The 21,082-nt window shown below is 36.5% G+C and overlaps 4 protein-coding genes across 18 annotated transcripts in view; 3 read left to right on the top strand and 1 right to left on the bottom strand.

Annotated features, from left to right (window-relative positions):
* The window catches only part of LOC127845741 (DNA repair-scaffolding protein-like), a 590,230-nt gene that overhangs the window by 416,296 nt on the left and 152,852 nt on the right, over positions 1–21,082 (top strand). The gene's annotated exons all lie outside the window — the stretch shown is intronic.
* LOC127845750 (vesicle-associated membrane protein/synaptobrevin-binding protein-like) overlaps positions 1–21,082 on the bottom strand; it is a 257,512-nt gene that overhangs the window by 95,574 nt on the left and 140,856 nt on the right. The gene's annotated exons all lie outside the window — the stretch shown is intronic.
* Positions 1–21,082, top strand: part of LOC127845752 (cilia- and flagella-associated protein 418-like) — a 113,868-nt gene that overhangs the window by 64,323 nt on the left and 28,463 nt on the right. The window lies entirely within an intron of this gene.
* The window catches only part of LOC127845742 (DNA repair-scaffolding protein-like), a 45,582-nt gene continuing 28,161 nt past the window's right edge, over positions 3,662–21,082 (top strand). Inside the window, exons 1-9 of the mRNA XM_052376854.1 lie at positions 3,662–3,854; positions 7,038–7,247; positions 9,069–9,205; positions 9,978–10,085; positions 13,429–13,509; positions 13,924–14,135; positions 16,433–16,530; positions 17,927–18,149; positions 20,721–20,881. Of these exons, the coding sequence (XP_052232814.1) occupies positions 7,055–7,247; positions 9,069–9,205; positions 9,978–10,085; positions 13,429–13,509; positions 13,924–14,135; positions 16,433–16,530; positions 17,927–18,149; positions 20,721–20,881 (1,213 nt within the window). The 5' untranslated portion in view covers positions 3,662–3,854; positions 7,038–7,054. The remainder of the gene's footprint in view (positions 3,855–7,037; positions 7,248–9,068; positions 9,206–9,977; positions 10,086–13,428; positions 13,510–13,923; positions 14,136–16,432; positions 16,531–17,926; positions 18,150–20,720; positions 20,882–21,082) is intronic.

Here is a 21,082-nt window from a genome sequence, read left to right as displayed (position 1 = left end):
AAATCACTACTATTAGGAAACCTGGCTGCTTATGATCATCGAACTAGCTCGTGACAGCGGTATATAAAATTGAAATCAACGCAAAAAACATCGCAAAACTTTAATCAAGTTATATTTCAAAAAGAATCACAGATTCGATAACACAAATCACAGACGCGATATATTAATGAATAACGTAAATCCAAATTATTGCACAATTATTTGAAAATGATTTCAACAGAAACACAAACGAAATAAACGAAACATAAAAACTTATCAAATTCGGATAATATAAGAATCATTTTGAAAAGTAAAGTTAAAATAAAACAACGAATAAAATAACGTACCACGATAATCAAGTTACAAAGACAAAGTGTAAACTATTGTGATTTTTTATCAGTATGCACGGATTTATGTTAGGTCCTCACGTCTCGACAAAGATTTATTTTGCGTTGGTACGTTTTGAAACACTCCTCACATCTATAACACTTGTCCGGCAGGTGAGTATTGACGTGCTCTCTGATAAATGAGATATATTGTATATTTGTGTTGTTTCAAGAAAATCCGTTCATCTGTTTGTAAGTATAACTGTATAAAATATGTAACTATTTTTAAGGTATTTAATCTTACCTGAAATGCTTTCCCACAGCAGTAATAGGTTCCAGAGTTAGCGTGTCTCCTAGTGTGGCGCAATAGCCCAGCTCTGGTCTTCAACATTATTCCGCATTACCTTAAAGCAAATATAATATTTAAAGGGCAATTTTCACAGATTTTGGCATGTTTTGAAGTTTGTCATTAAATGCTTTATATTGATAAATGTAAACATTGGATCTAAAAGCCCCAGTAAAAAATAAAGAATACAATTTAAAAAAGGAAAAAAAGTAGCACGCAGCAGGGCTCGAACTAGTGACCCCCGGAGTTCTGCCTGGAGTAAAACCAATTAGACCGCTCGGCCATCCTGCCAAATATGTATGAAGGACGTATTTTATACTTTATATAAGCAATCTTCGTAGTTTCACAAAATTGAACGACAACAACAGAATTCTCCAAATTATTCATTCGTTTCGCGTTGCAACGCTTTATTATTTTCAGGATTTTAAATCGTCAAAAGATGCATATAATGGCTATATTAGACCATGGTAAATGTTCAGTAATACTGTTTCCTCACAAATATCATAACTAAAACGAAAATTTGCGAATCTGAAACAACTTTTTTAAATTTTGTCAATTTACCAAAACGTGAAAAGATCCCTTTAAAATAATAAACGATACATTACTTCACGTGACAGTAGTGTTTGGCGCCAAAATAACAATGAAATTTAATACAATAATGTATAGCCATTATGTGTAATATATGCTATCGCATTTAAAAATCCAGTTTCAAATACATTGTTGACAAGCATTTTTTTTTAACAACTGAATAGAACTGAAAAACTTAAAAACAGTATACCACACAGATCCGTCTAAAAATGTATACCACACAGATCATATTACTGTAAGAACATTTTTCTTGAACCTTTTTTCGTAAATATATAACAGAAACCTGAAAATGAATGCAAAATGATATATTGTAAGCTCCGCCCATAAAGTTAATTGCATAATTTCACCAGATGTGATGTTTTTGTGGCAAAATAAATAATGTCCCCACACTGATCCTACCTTTTACTAACCGTTCAAACGCGCGGTTGCACTTTACTGAAAAACTACTTATTTGTTTGATAAAATCATGATACCTATAGAAAAGTCTCATAAATGAGCGGGCTCTACACTTTATCCCATTAAAAATGGTGAAATATTTAAAAAGTAATCCTTAAAAATCTTACCTGCGTCGCGCTTTTGTTGATATTTTACTCCCCACACAGATCTTAAAAAGTCACGTGGTATAGGCACCGTGAACGAAATGCCGCCAGATTCGTCCTTGGCAAACCCTTTAATTACCAGAACCCAAGTAGTGTAACATCAATGATTCAGCAGTTGAATTGGCCTTCTTTGGAAAACGTAGATATAACGCAGACTTAGTACTTATGTATAAAGTTGTGCACAGCCTAGTAGCAATACCAACATCGATCCTGCCCGTTCCATCAGCCCGACACGATATGACATTCATCCCTTACCACTGTAAGATAAATGCATATCAACATTCATTCTTCCCGCGAGTTATTGTTCCGTGGAATCGCCTACCTGACCAAGTGCTTCAGCTAGACACAGTGGACAGTTTTAAGGCTGCTCTACAGCCGGTTGCGGTGGTGTAATGATCTACCATTAACAGTGTAAAGTGTGCATACAAGTTGGACATTTTAATTCACGTTTTATTTTGGGAGCATCCGGCCCCGCGCACATGTATAGTCACCTGCACCTTCACCCGATGTCCAATTGGATTTTGTGAAGTACCTCGTCGAATGCGAAGTATGCAAGTAAACGTTTGTAAACGCATCTTTTAATCTGACGTTTAATCCTTTTTGAATGTGTATCTTATTTTTGAATATTTTTTATAATTATTCAAGAATACAAGTTTAACGTTGTCTGTTAAGGGTATAAGTCGGGAAATGGGGTTTATTGAAAGAATTTCCTCTGTAGTGCGTCTATTCGCAGATGACTGTGTTATATATCGCGTAATTAAATCTTCAGAAGATCAACAGAAACTTCGGCAAGATCTTGATAAACTTGTAGAATGGAGTAAGTCATGGCAGATGGAATGTGAAAAATGTGCAATAATGAATATCTCGAACACATCCAACAAAGAACGTTATAATTGCACAATGAGTGGTGAATCTTAAGAAACCGTAGACCATCATGCATATTTAGGGGTTGAATTGAACGACAACTTGAAATTTGACACTCACATCGAAAAAATAACTGGAAAAGCTTCACAAACTTTGGGATTTATTAAACGAAACCTTAGCAAATGCCCCAAACTAGTTAAAGAAAGAGCTTATCAATCATTAGTTAGACCAAAGTTGGAATATTCTTCACCCATCTGGAATCCTACTCAGAAACAAACAACTCAACCGAAACAAATTGAACAAGTACAACGTAACGCTGCCAGATTCGTTGCGAATAAGCCTTTCAATCCATACCAGCCGGATAGTGTATCATCAATTATCAATGAACTCAATTGGCAGACTTTGCAACAACGTAGACAATGCTATGACTTGGTGCTATTCTACAGGGTTGTTTATGGTCTTATTGCCGTACCAGCTTCATATCTACCAGAACGTGCCATAGTCAGAACAACCAGACAAAGCAACTCTCAAAACTTCATCCCTCCACAAACTATACGTAACGTATATCAACGCTCGTTCTTTCCAAGAACAGTATATATCTGGAACTCCTTACTCACCGCAGAAGTGGCAGCCCCGAGCTTGGAAACATTCAAGTCTGCTGTCCGGCCGCTGCCAGTGTTCCGTGCCTAGAGTAGTAGGCCAGATGTACAGTGTATCATACGTTGGCGAAAGCTATTTTTATTCGTATTTTGAAAAGCACTCCGCACTCTACATACGCACAGTTCTTAGCCCTCTTCAGTTGATGTCCTAGGGGCGTTGAAGAGTATATCGTTGAAGTTGACGTTGAATACATAAGATATAGTGTAACGTAACAATTATCAATTCAGATAGTTATGGGTCTTTGGATCTATTTGAAATTTATTGACACTTGGCGGGAAATATAATACACAAATACTTCGGAGATATACACGTTCAATGTTTTTAATCTTGTACATTAACCCAAAATAAGTAACTTATTAAAAGTGCATTTTCATTTTAAAAAAGACAGTATTTGAAAATATTCTATCAATATTGAAATACCAGATCGCGGAAATTGGTGACACAATTTGGAAGCGACTCTGGTTTTGCTGTGAAAAGTGGTAAAAGTCCTGGGTAAATATCGGAATGCATTTTCTCTTAAATTTGTTGATTGGCTAAAGCCTTAAGCTTAGTACTAAACTGTAAAAAAGGACAATTGTACACTTTGATTTTAGAAGAAATTAGAAGTAACAAGAACTAGACCTCCTTTTACTAGTTTTAGAATCTACATGCCCTGGGTATAGTACCAGAAAGGCCGTTTACCAAAAAGGCCGCACCAAAAAGGCCGCATAAGTGAACCAAAAAGGTTTCGTGCTTTACCAGAAAGGCCATAAAATATTTTGTATTATCATTGAATAGTTATGTTGAATACAATTATCATATCTATTAAATAGTCATAACTTGCTTAGTAGTCTACTTAAAGACCTACTTAAAAACCGTTAATTTTAAATAATCAAAGTCGGCAATAATATCGCGAATTATCGCATACAGTATGAAGTGTTCGTTTGTCACAATATTTTTCGTTGAGTACTAGATGCTTCAGTTTTTTTATTAAGGACATATCACTTCTGAAATGGTCAGAAGTGGGTGGGGTAATGTTAAAGAATATTTCCTTATATAAGCATTCTATATTAAGTTTGGAATAATATGCACAATTAAAATAATGTATACTCATTATACTTCAGTGAAACATGAACCAGTTATAATGAAATCTTTCAAAAAGAGTATATAATCATGAACGAAAACCACTTTCTTCCTGGGCGACCAAAGTCCTTATTTTCTTCTTTTTTTCATAAATCCACTGTTACCAGCTGGAACATGCACCACTGTAGAACAAAGTGTTAGAGTATTATTAAATATAACACACTAGAAACACTGAAAAAAACATCATTGTTTGTAAGAAAAATGTAAACAACTGGAGTCAAAAAAAGTACACTTGAACAAGTATGGTGGGCCAGAAATGATAATTTACACCAAAAAAAAATGAAAGATACAGAAATATTGAAAACATTTCAATAAAACCTCTTTAATTTTTTAGCGTATATTAATTATATATAAATAATGATATATAAATATGTTTGTTAAAGTGATGTTTTACACATTTCAAAAGGTTTCAATAAAATTTATATTTATCATTTCTGGTCAACCATACTTTTTTCTTTCTATTTTTTCAAACGATGATACATAACTTTAACAACTAAACATATCCTTAAGCAGAATAGACGCAAACTCAAAATCTGTTATTATTCAAAGTGGAGACTTCAACCTTGGTAACAGTCATGATTGACTGGAAATTCTCAAGCTGCCCTCCAGGAAGACCAAATATGAAACAAAGCCAAGAACTTCTTAATTTAGTAGCTGACCATTCTCTCACTCAAAGTGTAAACAAACCAACACGTTGTTATAAAATTCTTGATCTTTTTCTTACAAACTATCCTGCTATCATCGACAACTTCAAAACAATATCACATATCGGTGGAAGCTTACCTCGACATTCTCTGTCTAAAACTAACCACCTCTCTTAGAAGATGCAAACCTAAACCTAGAGAAATAAAAAATTACTCAAAAGCAGATTGGCTTAAAATTAAAATGGAACTACAACAAACACAAATAAAATTTAACATTTGCTGACCAAGACATAGACACTATTTGGAATACATTTAAAGAAGACCTACAAAATACCATCTAAAAAAACATTCCATCTAAACTAATAAAATACAACAATAAACGTCCTTGGGTATCTAAAGAACTAAAAACAAAAATGAACATATATAAACGCAAATATCTTACATCTAAAAAAGAGCAGCACCAGGCATATTGGCAATACATTGAAAACCGCATCTTACATCCCAATCTCAGAACATGATAACCCATCACACTTAAATTCCAAAAAACCTATTCTCATATATCAAAACAAAAAAAAACTGAAAGCCGAGCATACCTCCTCTTAGAGAAAATGGAACACACAAAATAAAGCTAATATCCTCAACGGACAATTCCAAGATGCCTTCACACCGATCAACTCTGAAGCTATTCCTGACAAAGGTCCCAGCCCTCATCCATCCATGCCAGACATCAACATCACAGAGAATGGACTTATACTAAACAATTACAAAACCTTAAAATCTATGAAGCCTCAGGTCCAGATAAAATACCTTGCAGAGTAGTGAGAGTACTAGTACCACTCTGAAAAATGCAATCTTCTCAGCATAGCTCAAAAGAGAAACCCCATAATCTCATATAAATTACATGATCACATCCTTCAAAAGTAAATCATGCCAAATATCTAGGTCTGACACTCCAAAGTAACCTCAAATGGGATAAACATATTAACTCATTCACTAATAATGCAAACCAGGCACTATATTTTCTTTGCCGCAACCTACAAATAAGCTCATCTAAAGTTAAAGATCATGCTTACAAAGCACTAGTTAGGCCTTAACTAGAATATTCCTCCAGTGTCTGGGACCCACATACAAAGCTCAAATAAATCAACTGGAAAAAGTACAAAGCATGCGGCTAGGTTCGTAACAAACAGATACCACAACACCTCAGTAACCAATATGATAGACACCCTAAATTGGCCCACTCTTGAAACACGCAGAACAAAATTTTGTCTTTTCATGTTATATAACATTATCCACCACACAGTTGTCATCACTCCAGATAATCTCCTTGTTCCTGTCGACCGCCGATCCAGACTCAGCAGTAACCATTGTTTTAGAGCATGCAAACTTCAAAAGACTCTTAGAAACTTACTCTATCCAATATCAGAAATACAATGGAATTCACTACCTCCCCACATACATGAGGCAGCCACAGTAGAAGTATTCAAAACCCTTACTCATGTGGCCGTCATTGTCCCCCTTATCCACCTGTAAACACATTGTAATTTATTTTAAAGTAACACAAAACTGAGCACCTTTTGTACAGTTTTCACCTGTTAACTCATAGGCTCTGGCACCAAATCTTCTATTAAGAAGGAGTGCTGTACCAGAAGAAGAACAAGAAGAAGTACATTCATACTGATGTTCGTTGACTTATGAGAATAGATGTAGAGTAATAACACAGTGTGGCATTAAAAATAAACAGGTTGTGCAATTATTCTGTAACATGTTGAAGAAGTCATTTTAACAGTTAAAATGTGGAAAATTATTTGTGGTGTCTATGAATAAAACAAACAATCCTCGTATTCTGATATCATGCACTTAAGTAATAAACAAAGGTTATTGATATAATGAACATTGTGCATTTAAGATTTAGAATAAAACAGGATGTCAAAAGGAGACAGCAAGCCAAAGACATCAGATTGGACGCGGTGCTTCGAAGGAATAGCAGATCTCAGTGGGACTATAGCTGGGTCTTCCAAAGCAGCTGCTGTAAAGAGGAAATCTGCAGATAACTTCGGATTTGGTCATGGAAACATTTTTGAGAAGCTGGGACTGGCAGGGAACGAGGATGCTACAAGTTTGTTCAAACTAAAGTTTTCAAAACTTTTAAGAATCATGTGTCTAGTGTAGATTATTTATCTATTACATAATATTTTAAGCAAATGAAATAGTTTCAAGCTCAGCCCTTGATATAATTGCTGAATTTTCCACCCCTTCAACTTGGTCGAATATGTATCTAGCAAGGATTTTCCATTCAAATTTAGCTTCTGAACATATCAGACTGGTGCTTTTGTATCTTAAAATCTTGGACCATCTTTCATTTACCTACCAGCACAATGTGCAAATCAGTAAGCCTATACTTATATATATATATATATATATATATATCAATAATTTTAAATAAATTGAATGCATTTGTCTACAGGAAAAGTGATATCATTTATAAAATGCATGTGTTATTTTTGTTTTTTAAAGGGGCCTTTTCACATTTTGGTAAACTGACAAAATTAAAAAAGTTGTTTCAGATTCGCAAATTTTCGTTTTAGTTATCATATTTGTGAGGAAATAGTAATACTGAACATTTAACATGCTCTAAAATATTCATTATGTGCATCTTTTGACAATTTGAAAACCAGAAAATTATAAAGCATTGCAACGCGAAACAATTTAATAATTTGGAAAGTTCTGTTGTTGTCGTTATATTTTGGGAAACAACCAGGATTGCTTATATTATTAAAAAATACCTCTGTACATAGCATGAGCATGGATGGTCGAGTGGTTTAAGCAGGAGACTTTTTCTCCAGGACTCCAGGGGTCAGTGGTTCGAGTCCAGTTAATGGTTACTTTTTAAACCAGGTTTTCCGAAGACAATGGTCATTAGATTGGCAAATGTTGGCGAAGGGGGGGGGGGGGAGCTTGTCCAGGCCATAACTTTCTCATTCATTGTGAGATTTTAAAATCATTTGGCACATTTGTTCACCATCATTGGACGGTGTGTCGCGCGAAAGAGTTACGTCAATGTCTCCAAGGTCAAGGTCACACTTCGAGTTCAAAGGTCAAAAATGGCCATAAATGAGCTTGTCCGGGCCATAACTATGTCGTTCATGGTGAGATTTTAAAATCATTTGGCACATTTGTTCACCATCATTGGACGATGTGTAGCGCGAAAGAATTACGTCGATATCTCCAAGGTCATGGTCGCCACTACTGAAAATAGATTGATTTTGAAACAAGGGGGTTAACTATGAACAATCAGTAACAATGCACATTGAGTTTTCTGCCTTTTTCAGACATTTTTTTTTTCAAATTGAAATCATAGGCACCACGAATAGAAATAGATCTAATTTGAAACAAGGGGGTAACAATGCACATTTTGAATTGTCTTCCTTTAACAGACTTTTTTTAAGATTGAAAACCTGGTTTTGTGACAATTTTGTCCCTTGTTTTCCTTTTTTAATTGTATTCTTGTTTTGTTTTTTTAACGGAGATGTTTAGGTCCATTGTTTAAATTTATCAATATAAAGCATTTAGTCATCATAAAACCAGCACACATGTAAATATTTAATGTTTTATAAAAAAAATCACTCAAACAGTTTATTTTGTAGAAAATTGGAAAATAAGTTCAGGTTTTGCATGAAATATTTAGTGTCACATCTTTACACCTGATCACACTATTACGTTTAGGGCAGAATTTAGTCTAGAAATGGAAATATCCAGTAAATTAAATCTGTGGAAAAATATATAGAATGAATTTTTATTTACAAGTGGGAAGGAGAAAAAACACAAAATAGTAGTTGTTTGACCTTCACTAAAAAAAAATGAAATAATTAAATATATGGTAAAGGAATGTGTGATGTTTTAACAGGAGTAATCAGACATTGCACTATTGTATTGGAAGGTCAATCGATTGTTTGGAGTTCAAGTGAAAGTGATGGAGAAGCAGAGAAGACAGGCTCAGCAGTAACACCAGTGGTAAAGAAACAGCGAAGGGGGTGGGGTCGAACCTCCCCCAAAAAACTGGCCAGAAACAGCTTGGTAAATGGTGTTTTTTTAACTCTCGCAGAACTTCATGTAGCTCAAATGTTCTTTAGCATGATTTTTGCTAATGACATAATTTGTCTCAAGTGGCTTTTTTAATGGAGTTGAATTTGTATGGTTATTTATGAAGAAAGAAATAAAAATAGCAATTTCTTATGCTAAATGGGTCAATTTGTAGCAATTGGCAGAATAAGCCCTGCTTCCTCCCTTTAAGAATAACAAAATATAAAACGGCTTTACTTGTTCTGTTCTGACAAGCGGGAGTCAAACTAATGTGAAATGTTTATGCCTATCAATATAAAAAAGTTCAACCTGAACAATGAGTTTATTGCATTCATTACTTATAAAGGTTTCAAGGCCATATTTGTTAATACATGTTTATTTACATATATCTGTTTGAATGTCTGAGCATCCAAGGGCATGTCAGTTATACACTGAAGGCTTCAGGCCATAGCTGCTTTACTATGGTAATTTTTAAAATAGTTGCTTTAACCAGTACCTTTGATCTGAGTAATTATTCAGTATGGAATTTGTTTCTTGATTTTTTTTGTAGAGGAACAAAATCAAATTAAAAAAACCTGCAAAGAAAACATTTTAAAAGTCATAGACTATTCAGTGATTATAAACAATTGTGCACAGTCAATAATAGATAATCATATTAATAAAAGTTTAAATTCTAAATTCATACATGTGGTGCAAGTGAGACAAATATCTTACTCTTAGTAAAAAATATTAAAGATTCTATTGCTACATAATTTTAACATTTCAGAAATCAAAAGCTTCCACTGCGGCAGATGCTGTGGAGATACTTACCGTGTCTGATGATGAAACAACTAAACAATCCAGCATCACAGCAGGGAAAACAAATGAAACTAAAGTAAAAGCAGTACATTTTTTACTTGTGTGACATTTGAAACTACACATGATCTAGACATTTTAAACTGAATAGTGGAATACCATTGAGCCTAGTTCTGGGAGATCAGGACTGAATGCATGTGGGTAAAGTGTTGTCCCAGATCTGGGAGATCAGGATTGAATGCATGTGGGTAAAGTGTTGTCCCAGATTAGCCTGTAGGAGATCAGGATTGAATGCATGTGGGTAAAGTGTTGTCCCAGATCTGGGAAATCAGGACTGAATGCATGTGGGTAAAGTGTTGTCCCAGATTAGCCTGTAGGAGATCAGGACTGAATGCATGTGGGTAAAGTGTTGTCCCAGATCTGGGAGATCAGGACTGAATGCATGTGGGTAAAGTGTTGTCCCAGATCTGGGAGATCAGGACTGAATGCATGTGGGTAAAGTGTTGTCCCAGATTAGCCTGTAGGAGATCAGGATTGAATGCATGTGGGTAAAGTGTTGTCCCAGATCTGGGAAATCAGGACTGAATGCATGTGGGTAAAGTGTTGTCCCAGATTAGCCTGTAGGAGATCAGGACTGAATGCATGTGGGTAAAGTGTTGTCCCAGATCTGGGACATCAGGACTGAATGCATGTGGGTAAAGTGTTGTCCCAGATCTGGGAGATCAGGACTGAATGCATGTGGGTAAAGTGTTGTCCCAGATTAGCCTGTAGGAGATCAGGACTGAATGCATGTGGGTAAAGTGTTGTCCCAGATTAGCCTGCGCTGTCCGTCACACTTACCCTTTTCCCAAAAGAAGGCTCATTTTTGGTATTAAGCTACAGCAGGTATTTTTCTATTCTACTCACATGCTAATCATTGTCAGCATGATGCTGAGGTAGGTGGACAATGGTGGAGTTTCATCGGTAGGGGACCATATTGCTTGTCAATCTCTTGTTATTACAGTGGTGATCAGTAACATCATTGCAGGTGATAACAATAATTTATCCCTGCAGTCCGTCACACTTTTCTGGATCCTGCGATAACTTCAAAAGTTCTTAATATTTTTTCATGAAACTTTCAACATGGCAATATGGACATTATGCACGTCATTTCATTTTGTTCCTACATCAAAAATTGTGTTTGCTATGGCAGCCAAAAAAATAAATAAAATAAAAAATCTGAAAATTGTGGAATTTCTGACAATGGTTGTGCCGGTAGGGGACCATATTGCTTAACAATAGCCTTGTTGATGCATGCATATTCATCTTTTGAAAGACTTGTCAATGTTCTATTGCCATATGACCTATTGTCAATGTTCTATTGCCATATGACCTATTGTAAATGTTCTATTGCCATATGACCTGCGCTCTGTGTGTCATTGTTCTATTGCCATATGACCTATTGTCAATGTTCTATTGCCATATGACCTGCGCTCTGTGTGTCAATGTTCTATTGCCATATGACCTATTGTCAATGTTCTATTGCCATATGACCTGTGCTCTGTGTGTCAATGTTCTATTGCCAAATGACCTGCGCTCTTTGTGTCAATGTTCTATTGCCATATGACCTGCGCTCTGTGTGTCCATGTTCTATTGCCATATGACCTGTGCTCTGTGTGTCAATGTTCTATTGCAATATGACCTGTGCTCTGTGTGTCAATGTTCTATTGCCATATGGCCTGTGCTCTGTGTGTCTATGTTCTATTGCCATATGACCTGTCCTCTGTGTGTCAATGTTCTATTGCCATATGACCTGCACTCTGTGTGTCAATGTTCTATTGCCATATGACCTGCGCTCTGTGTGTCAATGTTCTATTGCCATATGACCTATTGTCAATGTTCTATTGCCATATGACCTGCGCTCTGTGTATCAATGTTATATTGCCATATGACCTATTGTCAATGTTCTATTACCATATGACCTGCACTCTGAGTGTCAATGTTCTATTTCCATATGAACTATTGTCAATGTTCTATTGCCATATGACCTGCGCTCTGTGTGTCAATGTTCTATTGCCATATGACCTATTGTCAATGTTCTATTGCCATACATGTATGACCTGCACTCTGAGTGTCAATGTTCTATTGCCATATGACCTATTGTCAATGTTCTATTGCCATATGACCTGCGCTCTGTGTGTCAATGTTCTATTGCCATATGACCTGCGCTCTGTGTGTCAATGTTCTATTGCAATATAACCTGCGCTCTGTGTGTCAATGTTCTATTGCCATATGACCTATTGTCAATGTTCTATTGCCATATGACCTGCACTCTGAGTGTCAATGTTCTATTGCCATATGACCTATTGTCAATGTTCTATTGCCATATGACCTGCACTCTGTGTGTCAATGTTCTATTGCCATGTGACCTGTGCTCTGTGTGTCAATGTTCTATTGCCATATGGCCTGTGCTCTGTGTGTCAATGTTCTATTGCCATATGACCTGTGCTCTGTGTGTCAATGTTCTATTGCCATATGACCTGCACTCTGTGTGTCAATGTTCTATTGCCATATGACCTGTGCTCTGTGTGTCAATGTTCTATTGCCATATGACCTATTGTCAATGTTCTTTTGCCATATGACATGCGCTCTGTGTGTCAATGTTCTATTGCCATATAACCTATTGTCAATGTTCTATTACCATATGACCTGCACTCTGAGTGTCATTGTTCTATTGCCATATGACCTATTGTCAATGTTCTATTGCCATATTACCTGCACTCTGTGTGTCAATGTTCTATTGCCATATGACCTATTGTCAATGTTCTATTGCCATATGACCTGCGCTCTGAGTGTCAATGTTCTATTGCCATATGACCTATTGTCAATGTTCTATTGCCATATGACCTGTGCTCTGTGTGTCAATGTTCTATTGCCATTTGACCTGCGCTCAGTGTGACAATGTTCTATTATCATATGACCTGTGCTCTGTGAGTCAATGTTCTATTGCCATATGACCTGCGCTCTGTGTGTCAATGTTCTATTGCCATATGACCTGCGCTCTGTGTGTCAATGTTCTATTGCCATTTGACCTGTTGTCTGTGTATCAATGTTCTATTGCCATATGACCTGCGCTCTGTGCATCAATGTTCTATTGCCATATGACCTGTGCTCTGTGTGTCAATGTTCTATTGCCATATGACCTGTGCTCTGTGAAAACAGGGCTTAATGCTTGTGCATAAAGTGTCGTACCAAATTAATGTTGGATAATACTTTCTGCTTTTATGAAATTTTTCGTTTGGAAAAAACAACAAAAATCCAGGGTAGGCAAAAAGCGTCTTCCCAGATTTGCCTGTGCAGACTTCACAGGTTAATCTGGGACGACACTTTTGGACATGTGTTAAGCCACATTTTCCTAGACCGCAGCTTGTTTTTGTTTGCAGGCCTATGGAGAGGAGATTTCGATTGCTGGCTTTGAATCCGGTTCAGAAGAGGTTGAACCATGCAAAAACCAAGAAGTAAAGGTAAGATACATAACCCATCGTATTAAACAGCATTGATCATATTTACACGACTATAATTGTTTCAAAGAAACCTGACTGCTTTATTTATGATAAATTTATTTCAGTCATTATATTAGGGCCCGTCTATCTCTGTTGGTACAGGGCTTAATTCCTCCTGCCTCTGATACGAAGAATTAAGACTGAAATGTTCATTTGAAATTATCAGCCATAGAAAATGATTTATTGATACATTCAAATAAAAATCAACACTTCAATTTGTTGAAGTATAAACTTAATCGAATATTTAAAAAAGTGCTTTGTTCATAGAAAAACATGCTTGCTTCAAATTATTGTTGTAAGTTGTCTATCTTTAGAGAAAGTTATGTGCATGAATGATGAGACATTTTGTTGCTGACAAGGGCTTTTTGTTTGCAGACAATAGTATCTCAAGGAGACAGTCAGCCCTGCATTTCAAGCATGGACTCCCTGAGTCCCCCTCCCACGGGTGCGGCCCTTCCCACAGGCGTGGGCAGGAAGGCCAGTGATTGGTTCAAGTCCTTACAGCTGAAGACCCCAAGCAAGTCAGAGCAGGGACCGCAGGACGATGGGGCACCAGACTCGGCAAAGAAGAAGAAGAAAAACAAGAAGTAATCATGGCATTGTTTGAGCCCCATATCAAATCTGGATCAAGGGTGTAATTAAGTTTTTAAGGCAAATTCCAAAAGGAGGGGAATTTAAGTTTAGTTTTGTTAATTGTTCAAAAAGTAGATAGTGATGTTGTCTGATAGTTTGATAAAAAAAAACATGGTGATTTACCTGCTTCCTAGGTTCAAAACAGATGGGCTATTGGTTTTCCTAGGTGATTTATGTGCTTCCTGGGTTTGAAAAAGATGGGCTATTGGTTTTCCTAGGTGATTTATCTGCTTCCTGGGTTTGAAACAGATGGGCTTTTGGTTTTCCTAGGTTATTTACATGCTTCCTGGATTTGAAACAGAAGGGCTATTGGTTTTCCTAGGTGATTTACCTGCTTCCTGGGTTTGAAACAGAAGGCATATTGGTTTTCCTAGGTGATTTACCTGCTTCCTGGGTTTGAAACAGATGGGCTATTGGTTTTCCTAGATGATTTACCTGGTTCCTGGGTTTGAAACAGATTGGCTATTGGTTTTCCTAGGTGATTTACCTGCTTCCTGGATTTGAAACAGAAGGGCTATTGGTTTTCCTAGGTGATTTACCTGCTTCCTGGGTATGAAATAGATGGGCTTTTGGTTTTCATAGGTGATTTATGTGCTTCCTGGGTTTGAAACAGATGGGCTTTTGGTTTTCCTAGGTGATTTACCTGCTTCCTGGATTTGAAACAGAAGGGCTATTGGTTTTCCTAGGTGATTTACCTGCTTCCTGGGTATGAAATAGATGGGCTTTTGGTTTTCATAGGTGATTTATGTGCATCCTGGGTTTGAAACAGATGGGCTATTGGTTTTCCTAGGTTATTTACCTGCTTTCTGGGTTTTAAACAGATAGGCTATTGATTTTCCTAGGTTATTTACCTGCTGCCTGGGTTTGAAAAAGATGCGCTTTTGGTTTTCCAATAGTATTAACTGCTTCCTGGGTTTGAAACAGATGGACTATTGGTTTTCCTAGGTTGTTCTGTTGAGATATTTGTTGCTTTTGTAATTTAGGAAATTATAGATACATGTACATATACAAGAGTGTATGTGTATGTTATGCTTGTTTGTATTCAATCCCTTAATCACTAGCAATTATAGATTTGAATTGAGCAATTATAAAATAACAGCCGTATGTTTATATTCTTGCTTTTTTTTTACATATTATTTACTTATAAAGTATGATAATATGTGTAATTTGTTGTTTTTTTTTAAATGTAGGTAGTGAATTGTAAATTTTAAGTCTGTGTATTTAAAACTTATTAACAATAAATGAATGTGTCTGTCAACTTTTGAGTACAAAAACAATAATTATCCCCACGCTTTTGGGAGAAAGCGTGGGGATTATGTGGTTATCTCCGCCGTCCGTCCCTCCTGGCCACTATCTTCTCCTACACTATTAGCACTAGAACCTTGAAACTTACACACATGGTAGCTATAGGCATATGTGCAACAGTGTACTATTTGGAATTTTGAGCTGACCCCTGGGTCAAAAGTTTTGGGGTATGGGGTGGGGCCGGGTCAGAGATTTTCACTCATTTTTATGCCCCCCAAGGAGGGCATACAGTGATCGCACTGTCCGTCCGTCTGTCCGTCACACATTGCATTTAGGTTTCGAAAAATGCTCATAACTTCTATGTCGCTTCAGATGTAACCGTCATATTTGGTATGCATGTGTATATGGACAAGACCTTTTCATGCGCACAAAAATTTTGACCCCCGTGACCTTGACCTTGAACTTAGGGTCCTCGTTCAGGTTTCGAAATCTGCGTTTAGGTTTCGAAAAAATGCTCATAACTTCTATCAAAGTGTTTATAGGGGGCATATGTCATCATATGGTGACAGCTCTTGTTTTAGGTTATTTAACATTAACTTATTCATTTTTACACCGATTTACTTCAAATTGATACTGAACATCTCTTATGACAATACGGTCACTCTCAACTATGCATGGCCCCATTACAAACCCTGGGGCGCCCCTGGGTCGAACATGGGGCGTGGAGATATGCGTCGGCCTCTGCCGCGCCATTTCTAGTAACAGTTAAAAACACCTTGGAACGCATACTCTGATGAAATCAATATTTTAGTGTTACTATACTGTATTATGCATGGTTTTCAATTGTACAAGTTTTTGTGCGTTAAACATTGATACAAAGCTATTCTGAGTGCTCAGTTGGAAATATCCATTTTTAACACCATGTTTGGCATTAAAAAATATATAGCGCCTTAAATACATGGTTGCGCGAAATACACGATTAAGTACAGTATTTGCTATGTTTCAGGGGTGGTCTAGCAGAGCAGATGTTGCGGCTCCAGGCTCGAGACCGGTCTTCTGTCCGTATGTGGGCTCACAAGCAGAACAAGCCCTCTGCATCCCAAGGTTGGACTGCAGCTTCAATTATATTCTGTTTTAGTTTAATTTGATTCTTAAAAGCAGTGTTTTGGCCCATGGCAAAATAGCACTAGCACTCTGGGTTTGAATGTTAAAGAATTAAAAATATACATCAAAGCCTTCACTTTATCCTTTACACAATTATAATATTAAACAAGATACGTTTTAATTAATTAAGTCATATTTAAGCAGGAAAGGTGTGTTGATTGCAGTCAGTATTCATAAACATGAAATACAACCATGAAATCTTTAATATCCCAAACTGAACAGTGATAGGCTAGTTTTAGAAAGGCTTTGCAAATCAAGTTGTACAGACTAATGTCTGTAATGCAAGATGGGGGTCTTTGTTAAATTACTTACTATGTACAGATTCAGATAATTTGTAAACAATGTCTTTTGTTCTCCGTACAACACTGTGTGAATTTGTTTGTGTTTATATGTATTTTCATTATACAGAGAATTATACTTTTGTTTGTTTTAAAGTTAAAAGTCTGTATTTTAAATATTTTGAACATGTTCAAGTTAAAAGTCTGTATGTTTAATGTGTTGAATGTGTTCAAGTTTTAAATCTGTATATTAAATGTGTTGAACATGTTCAAGTTTAACGTCTGTATATTAAATGTGTTGAAGATATTCAAGTCTAACGTCTGTGTATTAAATGTGTTGAACATGTTCAAGTCTAGCGTCTGTATATTAAATGTGTTGACCATGTTCAAGTTTAAAGTCTGTATATTAAATGCGTTGACCATGTTCAAGTTAAAAGTCTGTATATTAAATGTGTTGACCATGTTCAAGTTTAAAGTCTGTATATAAAATGCGTTGACCATGTTCAAGTTTAAAGTCTGTATATTAAATGCGTTGACCATGTTCAAGTTTAAAGTCTGTATATTAAATGCGTTGACCATGTTCAAGTTTAAAGTCTGTATATTAAATGCGTTGACCATGTTCAAGTTTAAAGTCTGTATATTAAATGCGTTGACCATGTTCAAGTTTAAAGTCTGTATATTAAATGTGTTGACCATGTTCAAGTTTAAAGTCTGTATATTAAATGTGTTGAACATGTTCAAGTTTAGCGTCTGTTTATTAAATGTGTTGAACATGCTAAAGTTAAAAGTCTGTATATTAAATGTGTTGAATGTGCTAAAGATAAAAGTCTGTATATTTAATACGTTGAACATGTTCAAGATAAAAATCTGTATATTAAATGTGTTAAGGATTAGAGTCTGTATATTAAATGTGTTGAACATGTTCAAGTTAAAAGTATGTATATTAAATGTGTTGAATGTGTTAAGGATAAAAGTCTGTGTATTAAATGTGTTGAATGTGTTAAAGTTTAAAGTCTGTATATTAAATGTATTGACTGTTTGCATTGTTCATACTTCAGATTGCAAGTCCAGCACGCTGACGGTGCTTAGTGTAGAGTCACTGTACTCTTTGCAGCTGGTGCGATGTTCCATGTCAGTGTCCACAAGTGGGGCCGGAGATCTGGTTCCCGCGTCAGGCACCGAAGACTTGGCCAGCAGCTCACAACTGGTTCTGTTTACTAGGAACCAGGCAGAGCAACTGAACCTCCAGACTGGAACTCAGTTCAAGATCTTTCCACCTTGGTGAGGGAATTTTGCCAAACATATATACTAGACTGGATGCTTTTTATATAGGATAAATGATGTGCCCATTATCATGAACATACTTAATTTTTAGCTCGGCTGTTTTCGGAGAAAACCCGAGGTATTGTCATCGCCAGCTCGTCGTCTGATGTCGGCGGTCCGCTGTCCGCGTCATGCTAAAACCTTTTCATTGGCTCTAAAATCAAAGTGCTTCCACCTACAACTTTGAAACTTCATATGTAGATGCACCTTGATCAGTTCTACATGCCACACCCATTTTAGGGTCACTAGGTCAAAGGTCAAGGTCACTGTGACCTCTAAAAAAAATATTCTGACAAGCTTTCATTTATTATGCCCCCCTTCGAAGAAGAGGGGGTATATTGCTTTGCTCATGTCTGTCGGTCAGTCGGTCAACCAGGTGGTTTCCGGATGATAACTCAAGAACGCTTGGGCCTAGGATCATGAAACTTCATAGGAACATTGATCATGACTCGCAGATGACCCCTATTGATTTTGAGGTCACTAGGTCAAAGGTCAAGGTCACGGTGACCCGACATAGTAAAATGGTTTCCGGATGATAACTCAAGAACGCTTATGCCTAGGATCATGAAACTTGATAGGTAGATTGATCAGGACTCGCAGATGACCCCTATTGATTTTCAGGTCACGAGGTCAAAGGTCAAGGTCACGGTGACCCGAAATAGTAAAATGGTTTCCGGATGATAACTCAAGAACGCTTATGCCTAGAATCATGAAACTTCATAGGTAGATTGATAATGACTGGCAGATGACCCCTATTGATTTTCAGGTCACTAGGTCAAAGGTCAAGGTCACGGCGACCCGAAATAGTAAAATGGTTTCCGGATGATAACTCAAGAACGCTTATGCCTAGGATCATGAAACTTGATAGGTAGATTGATAATGACTCGCAGATGACCCCTATTAATTTTCAGGTCACTAGGTCAAAGGTCAAGGTCACAGTGACAAAAAACATATTCACACAATGGCTGTCACTACAACGTAGAGCCCATATGGGGGGCATGCATGTTTTCTTGTTGAGCTCATTTCATAAGATGACATTTAAGTTTCAGCTCAGCTGAATATTCACAATGGTAGTTGGCTCAAAAACAATCTCACATTTTGGCTATTCAAATATGCACATATTCCTCCTCAAACTTGGCGTTGAGTCACAAACAAAACTCAAAAAAAAAAGCTAACCTCAACTTAAGCAGTAGGTTTACTGTTCTCCAATAGAAGTAAATGTTCAACTATTGATAATAAATGTGGAGCCTTTAATATACAAACAAGCAGCAAAACAGACTTTAAAATATTGCCATCTCTTCAGTGATTTAAGTTTGTTTATGTAACACATATTATTTAAAATACAATTCGATATCAAGCATAACTATCTCTGTAACATAAGCAGTAGCTAAACTATCAAATGGCAGCTTGCATTTCTGCTGTAGAAATAGATTGACAATCAAAATGAATGAATAAAGTTTTGATCAGCTGCAATAAAACTACTTTTTATGTCCCCCACTATAGTAGTGGGGGACATATTGTTTTTGCCCTGTTTGTCTGTTGGTCTGTTGGTCTGTCAGTCTGTTTGCTCCAACTTTAACATTTTGCACTAACTTTTGCTATATTGAAGATAGCAACTTCATATTTGGCATGCATGTGTATCTCATGAAGCTGCACATTTTGAGTGGTGAAAGGTCAAGGTCATCCTTCAAGGTCAGAGGTCAAATATATGTGGCCAAAATCGCTCATTTTATGAATACTTTTGCAATATTGAAGATAGCAACTTGATATTTGGCATGTATGTGTATCTCATGAAGCTGCACATTTTGAGTGGTGAAAGCTCAAGGTCAAGGTCATTCTTTAAGGTCAGAGGTCAAATATATTTGGCCCAAATCGCTTATTTTATGAATACTTTTGCAATTTTGAAGATAGCAACTTGATATTTGGCATGCATGTGTATCTCATGGAGCTGCACATTTTGAGTGGTAAAAGGTCAAGGTCAAGGTCATCCTTCACAAGGTCAAGGTCATCCTCCAAGGTCAAACGTCATATAGGGGGACATTGTGTTTCACAAACGCATCTTGTTTAACTTTTTTCTTATTCCTTCTTAAAGGCCAAAATTATTGAAATTTTAAAGCAAATATGATTATTTAGTAATTTCCAGTACTCTCTTAACAGCCAGGAGCTAGTGAAATGAAATTCGGGGTGGTAGAAATGTTGTTATGTATGAAGTTTGGGCATTTAACATTTCGTCTGCAAAAATTAATTTCATTATTCAGGAATATTGATGAAAGCAATAAATAAATTAGTTCTCGTAGACACCAGGACTTTTTTAACCTGTTTGGGATCTGGTCATTATGGTGGAGGAGAAATTTTAGATATTTTTGTTTGGATTTTTTTTTTCAAGCATAGCATGAAATATGCAGGGTTAAGATTATTTTGAGGCAAAACTGTATGATTTTTAAATATATTTTGAGGGTTGACATATTAAGAACTGTAAAAACAAAAAAAAGGTGCTGGGTCAGTGAATGCTTGCTTGACTGCATACAGGCAGCAACTGGAGCTGAATGGAGGCCAGATGGTGTTGCTGTGCACCAAGTACTGTCTGCTGCAGTCAGGGCCCTCCCCCAGGGATGAGAGGCAGGCCACACACCCCTTAGAGAAATATGGGAGCCCTGTTCGGGCTTCCTGGAACTGTCCGTGTGTGCAAGGTCAGCATGAATCTTCTTATTAAAAGCATACATGGAAATGTACTATGATTATAAAGTTTTCTGGATGTCTTGTCTAAATAAATGTTGTATTCATATTTGTATTATACCAAAATATTCAGTTGTCGGAGAGAACTGAGACTTAAAAAGTACCTTTTCTTTAAGCGCTGGAAGTTTGTAGAGCAAATTACTTCTATTTTTTTC

Source organism: Dreissena polymorpha, chromosome 9 (assembly GCF_020536995.1).
Source record: "Dreissena polymorpha isolate Duluth1 chromosome 9, UMN_Dpol_1.0, whole genome shotgun sequence".
Taxonomy (NCBI): domain Eukaryota; kingdom Metazoa; phylum Mollusca; class Bivalvia; order Myida; family Dreissenidae; genus Dreissena; species Dreissena polymorpha.
The sequence above is the reverse complement of the archived record's forward strand: the minus strand, read 5'-3'. Positions and strand labels throughout refer to the sequence as shown.